Source organism: Spermophilus citellus, assembly GCF_964194105.1.
Source record: "Spermophilus citellus genome assembly, chromosome: X".
In the NCBI taxonomy this organism is placed as follows: domain Eukaryota; kingdom Metazoa; phylum Chordata; class Mammalia; order Rodentia; family Sciuridae; genus Spermophilus; species Spermophilus citellus.
Genome location: NC_138190.1, coordinates 32,236,738 through 32,258,154, shown reverse-complemented (window position 1 = coordinate 32,258,154; position 21,417 = coordinate 32,236,738). Strand labels below are relative to the sequence as shown.

At 37.5% G+C, this 21,417-nt stretch overlaps 1 protein-coding gene across 3 annotated transcripts in view; it reads right to left on the bottom strand.

Annotated features, from left to right (window-relative positions):
• Positions 1-206: 206 nt before the first annotated feature.
• The window catches only part of OTC (ornithine transcarbamylase), a gene marked incomplete at both ends in the record, with an annotated part of 61,681 nt that continues 40,470 nt past the window's right edge, over positions 207-21,417 (bottom strand). The window contains 6 exons of one of the 3 annotated variants that reach the window (XM_081277898.1): positions 207-266; positions 5,581-5,718; positions 9,100-9,249; positions 9,330-9,383; positions 15,572-15,694; positions 17,960-18,113. In XM_081277898.1, coding sequence (XP_081134024.1) covers positions 207-266; positions 5,581-5,718; positions 9,100-9,249; positions 9,330-9,383; positions 15,572-15,694; positions 17,960-18,113 — 679 coding nt within the window. The remainder of the gene's footprint in view (positions 267-5,580; positions 5,719-9,099; positions 9,250-9,329; positions 9,384-15,571; positions 15,695-17,959; positions 18,114-21,417) is intronic. The other 2 variants (XM_081277900.1, XM_081277899.1) reach the window with 2 other exon arrangements.

The window sequence follows — 21,417 nt, the reverse complement described above, 5'->3', positions numbered from 1 at the left end:
TTAGAGAGTATAAACCAAGTCAAGCCAGGTATTACAGTGCCTCGGCACTTAAATTAAGGGTTTCAGGAAAGTCTCACAATGACAAAGCAATATCATACAGTTCACCCATACCATGTATTAGGGATTTGTTTATATCTTAGATTCTCTTCTTTTTCTCCCATTCTGTTGTTACTGAAGAACATTTTCTCTTGACAAGCAACACAGAATCAAAACTTTGGCTTCTGGAGCTTAGGTGAGTAATCTGTCAGCAGGGATACCATGACAGCCTGGGATAGTACAACGAGAGAGAGAGAGAGAGAGAGAGAGAGAGAGAGAGAGAGAGAGAGAGAGAGAGAGAGAGAGAGAGAGAAACATTAGTAAGATTCTGCTTTGGGACCTAAGGAAGGGGAGTTCGGTTTCAGTTTTGCAGGCCTAGAGTTAAAATGTGTTTTTCCAAGGAAATGATAAGGGAACAGTTCTGAGATGATATTTATTTTTATTCGGATAAAGGAAGGTCCAGAGGGATCAAGCTGACCCAAATATAAGCACAAACACTATGCTTACTTAGGCCTCATTCCAGGACTAGTAGGTCAGAGAGATGAAATGTAATGCCATAATGGTTGTCATGATTGCGTTTTCCAATCATGAATTGAAACCCATAAATTGGCCAGTTTTAGAGAAATATAATCCCCCCTATCCCAGTTCTCATGTTTACACTGTGGTCTGGTTACTTGCAACCTAGAGAAGTTTAGGATAAATCAAATGTAGACTAATGAAAGTAAACTATTTGGGCTAATGAATAACGTCTGCAATATGAATTTTTGACCTCTTGAAAGAACATTAACTTTATAGCCAAGAGTATAGCTTCCCCTTGGGCTGTCAGCCACAAATAGTGACTTTCACTTTTATTCTTCCCAATCTCCATAATAGCAACAATAACAATGTCAGAAACATCGGTGAACATATATTGAGTTCTTACTAGGTACCAGACAGTATATTAAATGCCTTACCATGTGTCAGTCAGTCAAAAACTATTTGCCAGGCATTGTACTAGGTAATGGTGAGTTGGAGAGAAAAGTTCATGCATTATCTCATTTGATGCACTGATCTTCTAAGATGGCCTCTGACATCATTGTTTGTAGACTAAGAGACCAACCCTTTAAACAACAGATTGTGAGAAATGGATTGGAATCCAGTTTCTCTGACTTCACTCTTATGAGATGTTTTCACTGCCTCTCAGGTACTTGCTCTTATACTTCAGCTGTATTGCACAAGTGTCCTTAGGCTGTATCAGGAGAACAGGTTTTATATTTCAAAGGTGTTCATTGAATATATTTATTAAACAGACACCTGTGCTTACTCATACTAATTAATATCCTTTCCTACAATAGGAAGTGGTAAGAGATGTAAAATACACATGAAGAAGCTGAGGTATGTTTTCCTGAGTGGTAATGACAAAAGGTGGTTATGCACCTGACTGTCCCTGGAACCTGACCATTTTCAGATGACTCTTATCTCATTGAATCCTCATGACTTCATGAAGTTGTTTCTATTTTCAACCCCATTTTTTCATATGAATAAACTAGGCTTACTGAAGTTAAAGTACTTGCTTCAGATCTCACAGAAATCAATAATTGTAACCTGATTCCAAAGCCTGTGTACTAAAATCAGTACCCTATGTTGACTTTAAGTTATAAAAGTGTATGGAGCATATATTTAGGGTATGTTTCATGCACTCTTCTAGGTATAATGCAAAATATTATAGACAAGATGATTGCTCTTATGACAGATTTTTCATTTTGGTGTGTGTGGGAGAGGGACAGGTAACAAAGAAATAAGAAAATACCAGGTAGTACCTTTGAAAAATAAAAGTTTAAGTGCATAAAAGGAGGCTGAGGAACCACTTAAGAATAGGTAGCCTAGAGTGGGGGGGAAGAGTAACCAAACTGGAAAGACCTTGCTAAACGAATGACATTTAAGGTGAGATCTGAATGACAAGACGGAAGTAGTTAAAATCTGGGATAAGAATATGTACCAGGTAAAAATATTTTAAGCTTTTTATGAGTTCCTGAGATCACATCTGAGGTTTTGCTTTGTTCAAGGTTCAGAGTCATTGGACATGTCAAACTTATTTTCAAATAAAAAACTTAGAAAGCCAACTTGGGGGTAGGGCTGCCAGATTTAGTAAATACAGACAGTTTAATAGGGATGCCAGATAAACAAAAAAAATATTTTTTACTGTAAGCACATTCCAAATATTGCATGGGGCATAGTTATAGAAAAAATTGTTCATTGTTTATCTGAAATTCAAATTTAACTGGGTGTCTATATTTTATCTGGTAACCCTAGACTCTAAATACGGTAAGCTACAATTGCAATGGTGTTATGTGCTTAAGGGTCATTCAGATAACAGTGTTATCAAGTGTCAGCCCTTTTGCAGAGTCCCTTTATGTTTCTTTAGTTCCAAAATTTATTGGCAGGGGAAGAAACCTACCTGACGTTTTGGGAGACCTACTGCCTTACTGATCATTTAAAAATAAAAGAGCAAGCTTTGTAGGGAGAAAAGGGTAAATTTTGTTTTAAAACAAAGGGATCCAAAGACCTATGTGCTGTGGAGAGAAAGGTGTGATTACTAGAACCTTCAGAGCATCACTGCTGAAAATCACCCAGCATGAAGCTGTTAAAAAGTTACTCTGAATGAAAACCAAACAAAAAATAAAAGCTACTGAAAGAGTACACTTCTGCTTGAAAGTTGTCACATGCTTTAGGAATAAGTTCTTCACCCTCTTAGTTAGACTTTACATTACATCAGTCATTATAGATATCATCAGCTCAGAACTAGAGGCCAGATTGTGTCTTTTCTTCCTTCTTCCATCTTAAATGAATTTATGTGTGCAAAAATCATTCCCCAGGGTGATGTTGTCCAATAGAAACTTTCTGAAATGATAGAAATGTTCTGTCTGTGCTTTCCAACATGGTAGTCACTAACCACAGTGAGTATTCAGCACTTAATACGAGTATTGTGGTTAGCGTGACTGAGGAATTGATTCTTCAAATTTATTAAAATTTAATTCAAACTTAAATAGCTGCATGTGCCTAGTGGCAACTATATTGGATAGGGCAGTTCTAGAGGTAAACAAGTATTGTCCCTTTAGAGATCCTAGAAAAAAATCAATCACAGTGGTGCTGAGCCTAAAGGCCATTCTGAATAAATTGTCTATGAATAATTTCTTTGCCTATAAAATAGGAACTTAGTCCAGTTGATCTCTAAGCTCTCATCCTACTTGAAAAGTTTATGCATCTGTGAATTATATAGACTATGTGAGGACTGCATATTTTTCTTTTTCTCTCTTAAATCTCCAATGCTGGGCAGAGGTTCTGGTACACACTAGATGCTAAGCTATGACTGCTGAAATGAACTAAACTCAAAGAAACCTCCAAATCATCCAGCTCAGACATAAGGAGTGCCTTTCCAGTGTCCATATCACACACACTAATTAATTGGTTATGCCACTCTTTCTGTCCCACACCACAAGCAGATTCAGAATCCTTCTCCACACAGGATTCCAAGTGGCCCATTGACGAGATTAGGAACCCAAGATTAAAACTCATTTTCCATCTCTATGGCTCAATCTACTTATCGGTGGGGAAACTGGGACCTAGAGAGGTAACACTTTTTTCCAAGATGGCGCAGATACAGAAGCCAGTTATAGAAGTCATCTCCTCACTCCTAGTTGAGCATTCTTTCTACTTTAGATTCTCTATCTTCAGTTTAACATGGTTCTGCTTTCACGTTTTTTTGGACACATTTTCTGCTAATAATATGGGTATCTCAGGAGAATAGGGAATGATGAGACAGCAGCAAGACCTATATGGATGCAAAATGGAACATAAGATTTCACTGTGTGTGTCTCCTTGTAAACATTTCAACCATGTGAATGTGCTATTTAATTTTAAATAAATTGAATCTAAATATACTGTTCACTAGGCTCTAAAAATTTAGAATTGTAGAGCATCTCTAAAATTAATATTTTAGAAGGGTTTTTTTCCCAAGTTTTACCCCCTGAATTTCTACAATCTGCTGTAATAGATTTGGTTGATTTATCTTTGTAACTCCAATTGTCTTCTGATGAGAAAAACAGAACTTGAGGATATATATTTTTTTCTCTTCCTGAGGTATACAGTTGGAGAGCTTCCATTTTCTTTCTTGTCATCTAGTTCTTTGCTACTCAAAATGTGGTTCACAAGGCAGTGACACCTCAATTACCTGGGTGCTTATCAGAAGTGCCAAATTTGGGGCCCCATCTCAAACCTACTGAATCTGAATCTGCACTTAACAAGATATCTGGGTGAGTTAAGTGCACAAAAGCTTCAGAAGATCCAGTCTGGATGACATGGCAATTGTCATTTGTCATAGTAGATGCTAAGCTATGACTGCTGAAATGAACCAAACTCAAAGAAACCTCCAGATCATCCAGCTCAGAGACATAAGGAGTACCTTTCCAGTGTCCATATCATATACACTAATTAATTGGTTATGTCACTCTTTCTGTCCCATACCACAGGCAGATTCCAAGTGGCCAGTTGATGAGATTAAGAACCCAAGATTAAAACTCATTTGCTATCTAACATTTGACAAAGTTAGTATCCTGAGGTGACAAGTGGGATAGATACAGTAAAATAATTATTATTGGATATGACAAATTTAGGCCTGATAGAGTACCTCCCCCAGAAAAAGAAGCCATGATTGGCTTCTAAGCAGCCATAGTGGAATTTGAACTCCTGCTGGTCATTGTATCAAATCAACAATGAAGATGATAATAATTATAATATTTACAATGTTTTAGGTACTACTAAATTCTTTACATGTATCATTTTAATATTCACAACACCACATTCTTACTTATAAATTCTTAGCAGATAGTCATCTCCAACTTTTCTCTACTCCAAGACTGAAAGCTAAAAACTACATATCCCAGACTCCCTTGAAGCTAGGATGCAAGCATATGACTCAGCTGCTTGGATGCAAAAGTGAATAACATGGAGTAGAAGCCATACTCTGAGAGATTGGATCTTCTGCTCCATATGCAGGTAGAAGTATTTGTTTTAGCTGGAGTATGGCATCTAATTCAAAGGCCTTTGGTACTAAGTTGTGAGTGACTATATCAATGGTTTTATTGCTATAAGTGATCTGCAATGTTGTCGAGTAAATTTCCTGCTGTGTTGACCCTGGTATGTGGTGTCCAAGAATTATTCATTACATCCCCTTCCTGAGAGATTCTGGGAACTGCTTAATATCTTTTAATAAATGCCTTTCTATTTATCCACCTAGAATGGACTCAATTGTTTGTGTGTAAGACCCTGGCTGGTACAACTATTAAGACCAGGTAATTCACTAAAATTTTACTTCACTAAAATATGTTATAAATACTAATGAATAATAACAATTTATCATGAGTTTTCTGGAAAAGAAATAGATGCTGTATGAACAAGTAATATATTGGATAACCTTGGTTGCTTATTATTTACCAGAAGGCATGAACAACCAAGTTGGAATGACACAGAGAATTCCTTATCCCTTAATTTCCCATTTTCGCTTACCATGATTGTCCACTTTCTGTTTTCTGCCTCTGGGAACACTAGTGACCGTGGGGAATAAAACACTTCATCATCCACCTCTTCTGGCTTTCTGGGCAAGCAGTGTAAAAATGTCCAATCAGAGGCAGCAACTTTGGCAGTCTAAAGAAATGGAGACAAGATCACAGTTTGACTATTACATGTGGCAGTCATGTTTATCTTTTTTCAGTATTTAAAAACACATATAACATGGAGTCAGGGATCAATGTAATGAGAGAGACAAAGAGGCAGAGTAAAGTTTTTAGCACAAGACACCCAAGGGAAATGTATATAGTATTTTAACCTTATGGCATTTCAATAATCATTTATTTTATTTGGGAGATCATCACCTCCAAGTTAAACTTGATTTTCTGGTATTCTGTCTAGTGGAATAGTGAACGTTTCAATAAAGAACTCTACTAGTATAATATGTGGCTGATAGCAAAAGTCACCAATTTTATCTCAATATATTTAAGAAGTTGCTTTGAATATTCGATTTTAAGCTTATTTTCAAAGAATTATTTTAGCACTTGAAGCATACGTTGTGTCTAACTATGGCATTTTTTGGGAAAAAAAAGCCCAAAAGTAAGAGTGCATTAAACAGGATTATGAACACTGTACACTATATAGTTCATTCTTTTTTTAAAAATTATGTAATACTTTATTTACTTATAAGAAATAACAAAAATATTATAGTCAACAATATTCATATTAACCACCACTACATTGTTCGTTAAGAAAATACTGGTAGTAATATCAGATTACAGGTAATTACAGTAATAACAAATGTGTTCTTTTTTTTTTTTTTACTTAAAACCAACATTATTTATTTATTACAGTTCTAAGGATAGTTCATTCTTAATGTAAATGTACTAGCAGTCACAATTTTCTCTAACAGTTAGTTCTTTGCTTTGACGGGGGGTACTGGGGATTGAACTGAGGGGCGACTGAACCACTGAGCCGCTCTTCCAGCCCTATTTTTTTGTGTGTGTTTTATTTAGAAACAGGGTCTCACTGAGTTGCTTAGCACCTCACTTTTGCTGAGGCTGGCTTTGAACTCACAATCCTCCTGTCTCAGCCTCCCAAGCCACTGGGATGACAGGCATGTGCCACCATGCCAGGCTTCTAACAGTTAATTTTTGAAAGTTACATTTTCCATTATATTTCCATAGTACACTTAACAGATTCAAAATTATATTTCCTCATACTTTCTTACATTAAAAACATTACTTTTGTACTAAAAATTTTCTCTACCTCCACCCTAGCTTTAAGTTCAGAACATTCTTAATTTCTAAAATACTAGAAAAATGACAAGGAAAAGGAGTAGCATTTACATTAGTCATACATTAGTGAATAACCATTCTTCACACCTACATTCCTGACACCAGAAGAACACCTAAGAGTAGTCAAGGTAATTATGTGGGAAACCATGGATAATTTAAAATATCTCCATGAAAATATGTGCAACATATATGATAAGGGATTCACTGTAACATATAAAAAGCCCCTATAATCAATAATTAAAAGGCAAAAATTAGAAAACAAGCAAAAGATATGATAGCAATTCATAGAAAAAGAAGTGAAAATGGCCAATAAACATGAAAAGATGCTTAACTTCATTAGCAATCATGCAAATTCTAATTCTAAAAAGCATGAGTTACCTTTTCCTTTCATATTTACAAAAGTTAAAAGTGTAAATAACTAAGAATGGAAAACATGTGGAGAAAGAAAGTATCATATGCATCTGTGGAAAATAAATTGCTCATCCTTTTTAGATGGACAATTTAACAGCATCTCCCATATTTTGAAAATTTTTTAGGTATTTATTTTCCAGTAACATTTGTATAAATAAATCTGTAAATTGTGTACATTAGCATTGTTTGCAACTTGGATATTTGGAAATAGCTTAATTTATCAATAGGAAATATTATAGGCAAGTTACGTTTCATTCTTCAGAATTCTATGCAGCTATTAAAAAGAATGGAGATATTTCAATGAATATATTTGTTAGGTGGAAAAAGTAAGTCAGAATAATAGGTCTAAAATAATACTTATGAAAAGTCATAATGTGATTGTGCGTGTGTAGGCATACATATGTAAATGCACAGAAAAGGTCTGCAAAGAAACACATGGAATTGTTAGGATACTTACAGTAACAGTGACTTGTTAAGAAGGTAGGAAAAATATATTTTCACTTTCTGTTTTTCAAACTTTCACTCTGTTTGACATGAAATAATAAGAAACTTGTATACATATACCTTACCAATAAAATATATATTTTTTGATACCTGGGGCCTTAACCACTGGGCTATATCCTCAATCCTTTTTTTAAATATTTTTTATTATTTAGTTTTCAGTGGACACAACATCTTTGTTTGTATGTGGTGCTGAGGCTCGAACCCAGGCTGCACGCATGCCAGGTGAGCGCGCTACCACTTGAGCCACATCCCCAGCCCCTCCTCAATCCTTTTTGACATTTTATTTAGAAACAGGATCTCACTGAGTTGCTGAGGCTGGCTTTGAACTTGTGATCCTCCTGCCTCAGCCTCCTGAGCAACTGGGATTACAGGCATGCGCCAGCAAGTCAGGCTAAAATATTTTTTGTACTTGCTTAATCACTTTCTTCAACAAAGTAGATCAGTTGTTCTGCTGACAAAATCTCCATGTGCACCTGACTTTCAGGGTATCTGGGGTGGGACCACTAGGGACTAAACCTAGGGGCACTCTGCCATCATGCTATAGCCCGAACCCTTTTATTTTTATTTTTATTTTTTGCCCCAGTTGGCTTGGAACTTGTGATCCAGCCTCCCCAGTCACCAGGATTACAGTCATGCAGTACTGTGACCAGCCCAGACAGCAGTTCTCAAAGTGTGGCCCTGGACCAATAGTATTACATCACCTGGGAACTAGATAGAAATGCAAATTCTCATGTCTCACCCATGACCTACTGAATCAGAACCCTTGGAAGAGGGGCTCAGATAGCAATGCATGAACATTTCCTCCAGGTGATTCTAATGACTGATCAAAATTACACTGCTTCAGGTCTTACCAGAAGGTATCAAATTGAATGAGTTTGCTGGGAATGCCCTGAAGGATTTGGCAAAACTAAACTGAATGTAGGGTCCTTAGAAAATAGAAGCAAGAATGAGCATGATTATGGGGCTTTTCTTACAAGAGAAATCAGAAGAAATTGCATGCATCAGAAGTAACCTAATATCTCTAAACATACATGGATGTATGATATTCTGATATCTCTGTTCCTGTAACAGGGAACAGCACGCTTCTCTCTGCTGCCTGGGTTTCAAATTTCTTTGTCCAGCAAAAAAAGTGTCTTTCCCAAAGGACACAGGTAATCACTGGGATGAGAGAAATCCCTGGGGGATACATGAGTTCTTTATGGAGTATGAAAGGATAGTTTACTCTTCCTAAAATGAATGAGTGATTAGATGATTGTGGCCTTTATGAATGGAATTAATGAACCTTCAGAGAGGCATCAACTTGTACCTTCATTGTAACCTGGTAGCCTTGGAAAGCCTGGAGCCGCTTTTTCTTCTCCTCCTCTTGTCCCATGCTTATCCAAGTGTCTGTAATTAATACATTGCCTCCATGTGCCGCTTCCAATGGATCATTCGTCAGTGACAGCTTGGTACCATTCTAGCATACATAAGCATGCTGGTTAAACAACTTCATGAGACAGAGTGAGGCAATTATAGCTTTACAAATAAGGAACATACCTCCTTGGCATACTGCTCTGCCAACTGGGTTATACTGGGATCTGGCTCATAACCCTGCAGGAGGAAGAATTTAACTGTTATTTAGGTAATTGTTTTTTTTTTTTAATTTTTGTTTTGTTTTTGTTTTATTCAGTGCTGGAGATGGAACCCAGGGCTTGGTGCATGCTAGACAAGTGCTCTACCACTGAGATACACCCTCCCTTAAGTAATTGTTTTATACATTTTTTTAATGCATGGACTATTTTATTTTTGAGAGTAGGCCCTCTCTCCTTCCATTTTTAAAGATATCGCCCAATCACATTCAGTAGAATTGATTTTTATATCTAGAATTTCAAACTCTCATAGTGCCTTTTGAAATTTAAAAAGGCAACTAATTGGCTCACCTTTCTTTGATGATCTTTGACCTCTTTTTAGTCATAAAGATAAACATGGAGTATGCTTTCTAGCTCTTGGCAGACCTTCATCTTGTTCCCTTAAGAGCTTAAGAGGATTATATACATAATTGTACAACTTCATGCATTTTTGTTTGAACATTTCTACATGCTGTTCTTTTTTGTCTGCAATGCTTTTCCCCACCGATCCCATGTAGATAATGCTTTCAGATCACAGTTTGAATGAACCCTGCTCAGAAAACCCTCACTGACCACCCAGCTAAATACTACCAGACTTCCCCCACAAAACCTTATTCTTTTGCAGGGTACTCGCCTTAAAATGGTCTTCACACAACAAGTACACTGTTTTTTTTTTTTTTTTTTTTTTACTAATATTATTTTTTGATTGGTATGGTGAGGCAGGCAAGGTGCATAAGGTGCAAAATTCTAGAAAGCACTTGTTCTTAGAGTACAAGCACACATTTTGCATTCGAGGTGCCTTCCTTGCTCACCCTAGTCCAAGTTTAGGGACATTTTGGGGAAACTAAATCTACCCAAGCTATTCCAGTCTCCAACAGGTAGCCTTTCCTCACCCTCCAATCTATTCTGTACACAGTAGTAAGAATTGTTTTCTCTGAAGTCCTCCATGTTTACTACTTGTTTCTTAAGTCAAAACTGATTAAGAGTATCAAGATCTCCTACTTACATCCCTGCTTCTCTCTCTTCTAATTCGTCTCAATATCTTGCTATAGGAAAGCCAATCTTCTTGTCATCCCTAGACACATTCTGTTCTTTTCTGCCATTGCAGCTGTAGGAAAGGCCCAAGATGGCTATAGTTAGGCTCCCTCACTGGGACTTGCAGCCAGTTATGTTTTAGTATGTAGTCAAGGTCATAATCACCCTGATCCAGCATATGTACTCAAGGTCATAAATATCTCCTTATAAGCATGCATTCACTTATGTAACCTTTTGGTACTGTGCCTTCTTTGTTGGACCTACATATAAAAAAAGGCTTCTAGAAAGCCTGGAGTGGGTTGGGGGAATGGAGGCTGCTGCTGCCACTGAATAAAGCATGTCTACTGTCTCAACTGTGCCTTGCATCTTCCTTCACTGGCCAGCATCCTAAATCTGTTTCTCTGGGTCTGAGCCTCAACCCAACCACAGCCTTTCACCTTTGAACACTATCCCCTTTGTCCCCTCCTGGGAATCTTCATCAGAAGAGGCCAACTCCTCAAAACCCCAGCTCAGTCTTTCCTCTGGACCTCCCATATGGAAAACTAGTCAGTTCAAATACCATGATTATATTCACTTTCGTCCACTCTTCTCATCTTCCTGGTTTCCGAACATTTCTTGACTTTTAAGTTTTTTTCAGCGGAGTATTGTGGTCTCTCAGCCCCCTTCCCTTCGTGAATAATTATGCATAAAGAATTATTCCTTCTAGCTGCTGGGGTGCTGCCAGAAGACTGCCTTTAGCTGTCGGCTCCCTTTGGGTACTGACTGAGCTGCAGAGAACTACCTCACCCCAGGTCATGCATCTTTCCAGGGCCCCATATTCAATGAGTGATTAACAGGAGGGTATGAAAACCTGACCCTCTCTGCCCAGCTCTGGAAAGCTCCAAATGGCCATCTCAGATTCAGAATACTCCCTAGTTGGCCAAGACTGTTGTTAGGCCTGCTTTGCAGATCAGCCTCTACCTCTGTCCACTCTTACTTCCTTTTCTACCTTTCCACAGTTGTTGATCTCAAGGGCACACTGTGATAAACATCTTGCACATCCTGCACACTGAACTCTCAGATTCTGCTTTCTGGTACACGGAAACATGTGACAGGCATGTCCTGGTTTATTCATTTGTATTCATTTACTTACATGTGATTGATGTGATTGTCTACTATAGTTCCTCTCAAATTACAAACTTCTTTAAAAACTACTCCAATGTTGATGATAGTGGTCACAGATATTTTTAAGACATTTTGCCATTATCTAATGGCCATGGATTCTGGGCCACTGTTTATATGAGCTTGGGGAAAGTGATTAATAAAGCCTTGCTAATTTAATAACTAATGCTGTGAACAGTCATACTGGTAAACATAAATGAAGAGTCTTGGATATTACCCCAGGTACCTCCTGCCCTGAAAATTTAGCCTTCCCTTTGGAGAGCAGGTTTTATACTCAGTATAATCATTCTTAGAGAAGGAATCAATAAGTACTTAGAGAACCGAAAGAGGTTTGGAAATTAGAAAATCACCCAACCTTGCAGGCACTGGACCATGACTTAGAATACAGAGAGAAATTCTTTACTCACATCTCAGCTTTCAATACTAAATCGCTCATTGGCCTTTACATAAATCTTAAAACCAGATGATGAGAATGATTAACAAATCCACTTCAGTCTAAATATTCACTTAGAACAATGTTAAAATCATTACCATTGATAGTTTATGGAGTAATCGTACAATCACGGACAAAATTTTTTCTTGAACATGTAAGTTATTGTTGGTTGAAAAATGGAGAAATGGATTAGTTATAGCCGTGGAAACTTTTCAGTGTTTCTTAAATTTACAATAAATCTCCTAGCTTTATCTTTAAAGGAAATAGGTCTACTAACAACTAAAGAATTACAAATTGATGGACTGACTTCTGCATTATCAGACTTTCCAGAAGATTTTTTAAAACTCTTACTCCCACCAAGATTTAACTGGGTTTTAGTACTCTTTATCATTTAAATGAGTTCCTGCATAAGAACAATACTGAAATTACTCTGTAATATTGGAATTTTTTCCTTTCATGTTAATAAAACATCTTTGACATGCAATAAAATGTTTAAACCATATATTTTTTCAACAGAATAAGGCCTCCCTAAAAGCACCTTATAGCAGGAAACAATTATTGTTAATGTGTGTTTCATCCATAGAACCAAATGCAATAATAGATAGCGTTAATTCAGAGCCTTTCTTCAAACTAGATTTGTTGTGAGAGTGTGCTCATCTCATAAGTGAAGAAAACCCACTGTGAGCACATGTCATATCTGACCCTTTATTTCAGTTCAAGCTGAATAAAATAAGAAAATTATCTATTATAGGGGTAATATCTCTGAGTCACAAATATTTACCATAATAGGAGGGCTTCTAGTACCTGCTATTGCATATGTATGCCATTTCTTCTAATGGCAGGTACATTGGATTGAATACTGTCCTCAAAAAATGTGTATCTAGGGCTGTGTGTATAGCTCAGTAGAATACTTGCTTAGTATATGGGAAGCTCTGGGTTCCATCCCCAGTATTGCCCAAAGGAAAAAAGACATGCTCACTCATAATCCCAGAATGTGACCTTATTTGGGAATAAGAACTTTGCAGATATAGCTAGTTAAGATGACAGCTTACTAGATTAGGGTGGGCCTAAATTTAATTACTTGTATCCTTATAAGAACAGGGGCATTTTTACAGAGAGATACACACTGACAAAGAGGGAAAATGACAGAGGCAGAGATTGGAGTGATGTAGCCCTGAGCTAAGTAACAGACATAATGTGGCCCTGCCAGCACATTGATTTCAGGCATCTTGCCCCCAGAACTGTGAGACAATGCATTTATGTTGTTTTAAGCCACCCACTTTGTGATAATTTTTTATGGCCACCCTTGGAAACTAAGAGAGCAAGATGCATTGACCCAAACTGGTTCAGCAAGAACACGAGGGAAAAGTACTTAGCATTGTTTCATTTTGCTTTGGCAAGATGCAACAGATGATGCTGGGGCCCTACACAGGTGCCCTCAGAGGATCCGCTTTTATGACTTTTGCTTCTTCCTCCAATTTCAGTGGGTTTTTAACACCTAGTACTTTCAGCTCTTCTTCAGAAGACAACCCTCCAGCTACCAGGCTGCTTTCCTACAAAAGTGACAGGGGATTTACCATTCCACATTTTCTGCTGCCCTTGATCAATAACAGGTTCAAAAGGATAAGAGCCCACTATCCTCACCCCTGATTGAGACAATTCTGAGGAATAACTTATCCTCCAGAGCTCATCTGTGGGATCAAGCTGAAGCTACTTTCCATGAGACTGGTCCTGACATGACACTAGGAGAACCAAATCATCTGGTCTACCCAAGATTCTTCCAATTTTAGCAGTGAAAGCTCCTCTCCTACAGAAGTTCCTCAGTTTCAGAAAGTCTGGCCACCATAAATGGCACCCTTGTTTGAATTCTTCCCTTTCCCTGTTTTCCCTGTATAGGTCTCCCTTAGAAGTAAATCACTTGTGCACAAATTCCCATTTGGTGTCTGCTTGTGAGGAACCTGGTCTAAAATACTGGTGGGGATCAGAAAGGGGTTTAAAAGTACTTGAGAGACTCAAGGATTTGGATATTTCCTGTTGGAGAAATTCAGCCATTAATCCACATTGTGTAATTTATGTTCCCTGTGGTTGGCAAATACACATCACAAACTCAAGAATCAGAAACAAAAAGGGATTTTGAAACTCCACATATTCACCTCAGGATGCTTTGGCTTCTCCAGGTTAACCACTGTAGTAACTATGCAGATAATAGAACACATATGCTTGGTCAGAGATGCACTAGTGCACAATAATTGTAAACAATCCCCTCCCCACCTCTCTCTCTTTCTACTGGGGATTGAACCCAGGAGAGCTTGACCACTGAACCACATCTCCAACCCTTTTTAGTCTTTTATTTTGAGTCAGGATCTTGTTAAATTGCTGAGTGCCTCACTAAGTTGGCCTCAAATTTGGGATCCCCCTGCCCTAGGGTCTCAAGTCGCTGAACTTACAGGCATCATCTCTTAATGAGAGAGTCAATTCTATCTTTTATCACAAGTGAAGACTTTGTTTGGGATCCCGTTTTTATTTGGGGGAATTTTCCTTTCAAAGGACTCCTGATAGGATATTTGTAGCTGATGAAAAACATAATAGAGAAGAGAATCTGTAAAGATAGGGTGTTTAAAAGGTTCTTTGCATCATTCAAAGCTGGTTTGTGTTTGAGTCTCTTGTAGGATTAATTTTACCCTCTAAAAAGGCTATTTATTTTGTATGGGGCTGGAGTATCTTAAAATGGGGCTTCTTCTAGAGAGATTTGCACATTTGTATATTAATTTATTCATGCATACTATTATATAGATCAAATAATTTCATGTGAAGAAATTCAAACTATATGAAAGGATAAATGGTGAAAATAACATCTCCCTCCTGCCTCTATCCTTGAACCTCTCAGTTCTTCTCTTTAAAGGCAACAACTATTACCATTTTCTTGTGAATCAAGAGGGTTAACCTGGGCCTATGAAAGATGTCAGGCTTTCCATACAATCTGTGGGAGATAAGCAACATGGTAGAAAGTATGCAGGGATCATCTTCACAGCCACAAAAGACTCAGATTTAAAAAGCCAAAGGACCCCTAGAGTTGAGGTTTGAAACACTAAGCTGGTGTAGATGCCATCACTGTGACCTTCATATCGGATTGAAATTTTTCTACCAAATTGCAATATTAGAAAAATGACAGCATCATTACTATATGTTGAGAATTCTACACTGGCTGGATTTTGCTGCTTTCTGCAGCCTGTGTGATGGTAATGCACAAGGATGCCAGTCATCATAATGGCCGGTATCAGGGCATTCAAAGGGATAATTCAGACATGCTTTTAACACAGACTCACAGAATGAAAAGCACCATCCAAGATTAGCTCTTATTGCAGAGATAGGAAATGGGGCTCTTAAGAGGCCGGATAGCTATTTAATAGTAGGGCTGGTAACATAACCTAAGTTTTGTGGCCTCACCTATGCTGCCCTTGAATGGAAGAGAGCTTTATTTTCACTAGGTAATTGCATATGATTTAAGTGGGAGTTCATTTCAAGGTAGAAAATTTCCCTACCTTCGGAGTGGCCGCCTGAAGGTGCATCCCGAATTTCGCGGCACTCATCATGATGGAGTGCAAGATGTTGTTGCCATCGCCTATCCAGCTGAGGGTAAGACCTTTGAGAGAGCCATAGTGTTCCTAAAATGCAAGGGATGAAGGAGTTTCAGTCTGGGAGAAAATCCACTTTTGTGCAACAATTATTAGGTAAAAATAAAGGAAGCATTTTTCACCTCAATTTTAATGCTTTTTGGAATGAATAAACTACTAAACTTTTGCATTGTATAGAATGATTTAATAATATGAATGAACAATCACAAAACAATAGTAAAGAATCCTAATATCTTAAACCAAGACATCAGATGACCTTGTACAGAGACTCAGATTTTCACACATTCCAAATCTGAATCTCAGTCATAGTCGATCAAGAAATGAGCACCAACAGTGTCCAGACATTGTCCTTGTCCCTGGAGGTATAACAAAGGACAAAGGAGACAAAAATTGTTGCTTTTACAGAGCTTTCACTGTTGGGTATAAGAAAGGGGAAATCCAATGCACCCATAACACCAGTGTGGTGTTCTGAGTATGTTCACATTTATGTAAAGTTAAAAAACGTGCCTAACAATACTGTTGTTGTTTATGGGTATAGATGTGTGTGACACATACCTGGAAATTATAAATAAAAACATTAAAATAATAATTAAGTAGAGTTGGAGTATACAGGATCAGGCAGTTACACCATGGGCTTCAAATATACCTGTAATGTTTTTTTTTCAAAACAATAAATAATTATAAAGTATTTGCTTCATCACATTAAGATTTCAGAAAACTGCTGGGCACAGTGGCACATGCCTGGAATCCCAGCAGCTTGGGATGCTGAGACAGGAGGATGGCAAGTTCAAAGCCAAACTCAGCAAGTTAGTGAGGCCTTGAGCAACTCAGTGAGATCATGTCTCTTAATAAAATATAAAAAAGGGCTGTGATGTGGCTCAGGGGGAAAGCATCCCTAGACTTAATCCCCAGTACAAAAAAAAATTTTTTTTTTTTTTAGAAAACTGCATAATGGGCACATGGCACTTGCTTTAGTTTTCTTGAAGTGTCTATAGGTTTCATGTATTTATCAATATTTATGTATTTATAAAGATAAGATTTTAAAAAGAGGCACACCCAATCCCAAAAAAGCAAAGGCCAAACTTTCTCTCTGATATGCAGATGCTAATACACAATAAGAGGGTGGGAAGGGAAGAATAGAAATTCACTGGATTAGACAAAGGGGAATGAAGGGAAGGGGGGATGGGAATAGGAAAGACAGTAGAATGAATCAGACATATCTTTCCTATGTTCATATATGAATACATGACCAGCATAAGAATGAGAAGTTATACTCCATGTATGTGTAATATGTCAAAATACACTCTACTGCTGTGTATATCTAGAAAGAACAAATATTTTTTTTAAATAAAAAAAAGAGGCTAACCAGTTTTGAGATGACAGAACTAAGTAGCTAAGCTAGGATTTATTTATTTTTTAATATTTATTTTTTAGTTGTAGTTGGACACAATACCTTTATTTTACTTATTCATTTTTATGTGGTGCTGAGGATTGAACCCAGGGCTCCACACATGCTAAGTGATGCTCTACCACTGAGCTACAACCCCAGCCCCCCTAAGCTAGGATTTAAATCCAGGTTCATCTGACTTAGATCTCATGTTCTTGATAAGCAGCTTCCAATTCATTGAAATCCTACTTTATAATCTCCTATATAAAAGCATTGCACAAGACCCTGCGGGGGACACTATGAGGAACAGAACAGCTCATTTCACCTCATTGAATTTATTTTACTAATAATCTTGGTATCTATGCAAAGTCACACCTGCAGACAGAACCTTGGCATCTGAAATCATTGTTTCTTCTCTCCATGGATCTTATTCTCATCTCTGAACAGCTTCATTTTGACTTAAAATGATAAAAATTTGCCCCCTTCTTCAATGTGTTTTTTTTTTACCATTTTGAATATTCTAAGCAAACTCTCCTGGCCTCCAAACCCAAGCCATGTAGTCCAATGTGTGTAGGATCACACAAGACTAGTCCACTCAGAATGTTCCAGCATTCCCTATTCATCCATTGTGTTAAATATGGCACCCAAACAGCAAAGTAATTGAAAGAATCGAACTTGGGAACCGGGGTTGGGAACAGGGTTGAGAGTGGAAGAATCTTATAGTCTGTTTTTCACAATGCCCTTTCCTCCCCAGATTTGTAGTGTGCACACATATGCTACAATTCTTTGTCAAGATGTTATATGAAATGAAACACTATTACTATAACTTAAGTAAATGGTTCCACTTGGTGCTAGTCTGGAATTATTTGTTGATTTTGTTGTTTTTTAAGGCAAAGAAATACACCAACCTGGAGTGTGAGGTAATCAGCCAGGATCTGGATAGGATGATACAAATCAGAGAGTCCATTGACAATTGGGATAGATGCTTCTCTAGCCAGGATGTCCAGATCTGATTGTTTGTACACTCGAGCCAACACTGCATCTGTCATGCTAGATAACACACTGTGGCAAACCAAGAAAAGACACACTACAGTAATTATGCTTAAAAACTCCTTCTTTAATACAAGGTCCTAAACAATAATAAGAAATGTTAATATATTAAAATTTTTACTAAATTATATAACTACCTAGCAACATGAAAGATTTCAAAGCTAATATGAAACATAGTCCCTACAGAAGACAGATGTTGTTCCAGCCATATCTTCCACAGTCACCAGGATTTTACACTTTTTATGCAAATAAGAAATCAACTGTGGGCCCAGCAGACATAATGATAAATTATAATCAATAAGTGGCCATTAGTTAAATTTAAAGGGACAAGACCAAAAGCAAGATATACAGAGAAACATTAATGACCTGGTGTGTGGCTAATTTTCTCTCACTTTATCCAAGAGAGAAATATACATTCTCTCTGTATAACTGAAAGTACCTATGTAACAGCCATGGAAATGCCCACACAGATTGCTCTACAAGGAAAACTCTTTCTGTGAGGAAAATTCTTGACTTACCACGTCTAGCTGCTGCACCTTCAGGATCTGCTGTATCAGTGCTCAGTCATGAAGTGAGAACAGTTTGGGACTAGAGCTGGGCCATACCTGCCTGACATGAGACTTCTTTGATGGGCAGTCTTTGTTCTGGGATTCCCCATTGGCCTGGCCAAGATGTTTCCCAGAAGTGTGCTGCTCTCTGGGGCTCTTCCTACCCATCCCACCTTACTTCCTTTCTTCCACACAGGTTAGACCTGCATCTCAGCATTAATACATCTCTCCCAGAATCCCCTCCTGCTCCCTCCCTTCTTTATCCTTCACAGGTGTTTCCTATAATAAATCTCTTCTAATTCCATCTTCAATTCTGCTACTTAGTGGACCTGAACTGTCAAGTCAACAATGAACTCAGTGCTTAGAAAATTCAGGGATCCCCCAAGAGACTCCTTACCCCAGGGATTAGAGGATCAAAGACTGAAAATCACATTCCTATTACAACATTTCCTCAAATTTTTAATTTTTCATCAAACTTTCAGATTTCTCATACCCATAATTCCTAGATTTTCAGATTTCACAAATCATCAAAATTTCCAAAAACCACGTGGAGATCAACATAAGAGTCTCAACTCTCTGTTTGACAAAATAAGGGCACAAGGAACAAGCAAATAATAATCTAATTGTCCTTCAACAGATGAATAAATAAAGAAATTGTGCAATATTGTCCAACCTTACAGAAAGACCATTAGTAGCAGGGAATGTAGCTCAGTGGTATAGTGCTTGCCTAGCATGCATGAGGTCCTAAATTCAATCCTCTGCACCACCAAAAAAAAAAAAAAAAAAAAAAAAGAAAGAAAGAAAGAAAAAAGAAGAGAAGACCATGCCTTTTGTGATCGCATAGATGAACCTAGAGGATACTATGCTAAAGCAAATGAAACGATTGTATTATCTCACTTATGCACTTATGCATGGAATCTTTAAAAAGCAAATGAACCAGGCTTGGTAGCACATGCCTGTAATCCCAGCGCCACCGGAGGCTGAGGCAGGAGGATCATGAGTTCAAAGCCAGCCTCAGCAAAAGCAAGGTGCTAAGCAACTCAGTGAGACCCTGTCTCTAAATAAAATACAAAATAGGACTGAGGTTGTGACTCAGTGGTTGAGCGCCCCTGAGTTCAATCCCTAGTATCCTGCTCACCCCTGCAAAGAAGCAAATGAGTTAAACAAAAGATGGTTACAAGGATCCAGAGAGGCAGGAGAAAGGGGTAGATGTGAGCCAAAGGATACAAAGTTGCAGTTATATAGGATAAAAGTTTAGAATTCAACTGTACAGCATGAAAACTATAGTTAACACCACATTGTATGCTGTGTACTGGAAATTTGCTTAAAGAGTATATTTAATATGTACTTGCCACAAAAATAAAAGTAATTGTGTGAAAAAGAGGTATAATATGTTATTACCTTCAGTTAATAAAGAAAAGAACATTTTAACACAAAAAAGGGAAAAGACAGAATTATAAAGAATAATCCTTGAAATGAATCAATTGAACTTTATGAAATTTCCTATATTATTCTTTTTTTAAAAAAATGTTTTTAGTTGTCAATGGACCTTTATTTTATTTATTTTTATGTGGTGCTGGGGATTGAACCAGTGTCCCACACATACTAGGCAAGCACTCTACTACTGAGCCACAGCCCCAACCACTCCCATATTATTCTTTATTTTTAATTTATTTTTTTTATTTATATATGGTAGCAGAATGCATTAAAATTCTTATTACTCATATGGAGCACAATTTTTCATATCTCTAGTTGTGTACAAAGTATATTCACACCCATTCATGTTTTCATACATGTACTTTGTTATTCTTAATTTTTTTCTTATTTCAATACTGATGGGAGCTTCTCCATAGTAGGCATCAGTGGAGGGAGCAAGATTTGTAAACCACTGCTCTTAACTATCTAAGCATATTATATATTAGCACATGAGAGTGGCGAATAAAAGATCCACTGTATAGTTTTCAAAACATATAACGTTGTTGGAGTACATTAGTAACTTGGAGTGATTTTAATTTTTTTGTGTGTTTGTGTGATACTAGGGATTGAACCCAGCAGGGCTCTACCACTGAGGTATATCCTCAGCTCTTTTTATTTTATATTTTGAGACTGGGTCTCACTAAATTGCTCAGACTGGCCTGGAACTTGTGATCCTCCTGCCTCGGCCTTCTGCATTGCTGGGATTATAGGAATATTGCTGTAGACACAAAAAGCCCTTTGGACACTGAAGCATCTGTAGACAAAAGGAACAAAACTTGGTAGTAAATGCCACCTGGTCCTCTTTCAACCAGGGAAGATGCAAGTGATATGGGGGTGGGGCAAGGGAAAGCAGTTCCCAGGTTGTTTTCACATTGGAAACACTTGGGGGAACAAAGATATTAAAAACATTTTAGATAATTAGTTCATATGATTTTGTCCATGACACTGGTTTCTACTTTATGCTTGAAATTGCTGTAAACATGGAGAGGACCCCATTCCTATTCTTCCAGGCTACTAAAGATCTTGGAAAAAATAAAAACAAACCTTGTCATCAGAAACAATGACAACCCTGTAACTAGAGTTGGACTACAGGCACAATAATAGCAACCTGAGCTTTATATAGCTCTCCAGTAATTTAAAATCCCAGCTTTAAACATTTTAAGAACTTTATTATATGTGCTACAAATGAAAGGTTGACAAGTTAAAAATACTCTCTGGCTCCATAGAGACTCCATTTTGGTATATTTTCATTTTCATTGAAAATATGGAGTTCTTCAAAAAATTAGACAATA